The sequence below is a fragment of the Etheostoma spectabile genome, chromosome 15 (genome assembly GCF_008692095.1).
Source record: "Etheostoma spectabile isolate EspeVRDwgs_2016 chromosome 15, UIUC_Espe_1.0, whole genome shotgun sequence".
Taxonomy (NCBI): Eukaryota; Metazoa; Chordata; class Actinopteri; order Perciformes; family Percidae; genus Etheostoma; species Etheostoma spectabile.
The window spans coordinates 34,321,316-34,321,673 of record NC_045747.1 but is presented as its reverse complement, the minus strand read 5'-3'; the positions used below and the strand labels follow the sequence as shown (position 1 = coordinate 34,321,673).

General features: G+C 51.1%; 1 protein-coding gene across 1 annotated transcript in view; it reads right to left on the bottom strand.

Moving 5' to 3' along the window:
- Nucleotides 1–214, bottom strand: part of LOC116702579 (caskin-2) — a gene marked incomplete at its 5' end in the record, with an annotated part of 6,486 nt that extends 6,272 nt beyond the window's left edge. The window contains 1 exon segment of the mRNA XM_032536878.1: nucleotides 76–214. Coding sequence (XP_032392769.1) covers nucleotides 76–214 — 139 coding nt within the window.
- Nucleotides 215–358: the final 144 nt, after the last annotated feature.

Below are 358 nucleotides of genomic sequence, written 5' to 3'. Positions count from 1 at the left end.
CTATATAAAAGAGACTTCAGATCTAGTTCATGCCATGAGACCTTTGAGTAACCATAACAACGTTGTGGTCCTCACCCAGCTTGATGATGCCGATCTCCTGCAGGTCCTCCCACGTCAGGTCTCTGACGATGCTGATGGAGTCGTAGCCGTTCTCCGAGAGTTTTTTGTGGTACTGCAGGAGGCCGATGGCGCTGAGCCACTCGCCCAGATCCGACTGGAAAGGAAGAAGAAGACATGAATCAGACCGGGCTGCACCGAGCATGTGTGAGTCTGTGTCTCTGTGCGTGTGTGTGTGTGTGTTTGTGAGTGTGTTTCTCTGTGTATGTGTGTGTCTCTGTGTGTGTGTGTGTGTGTGTGT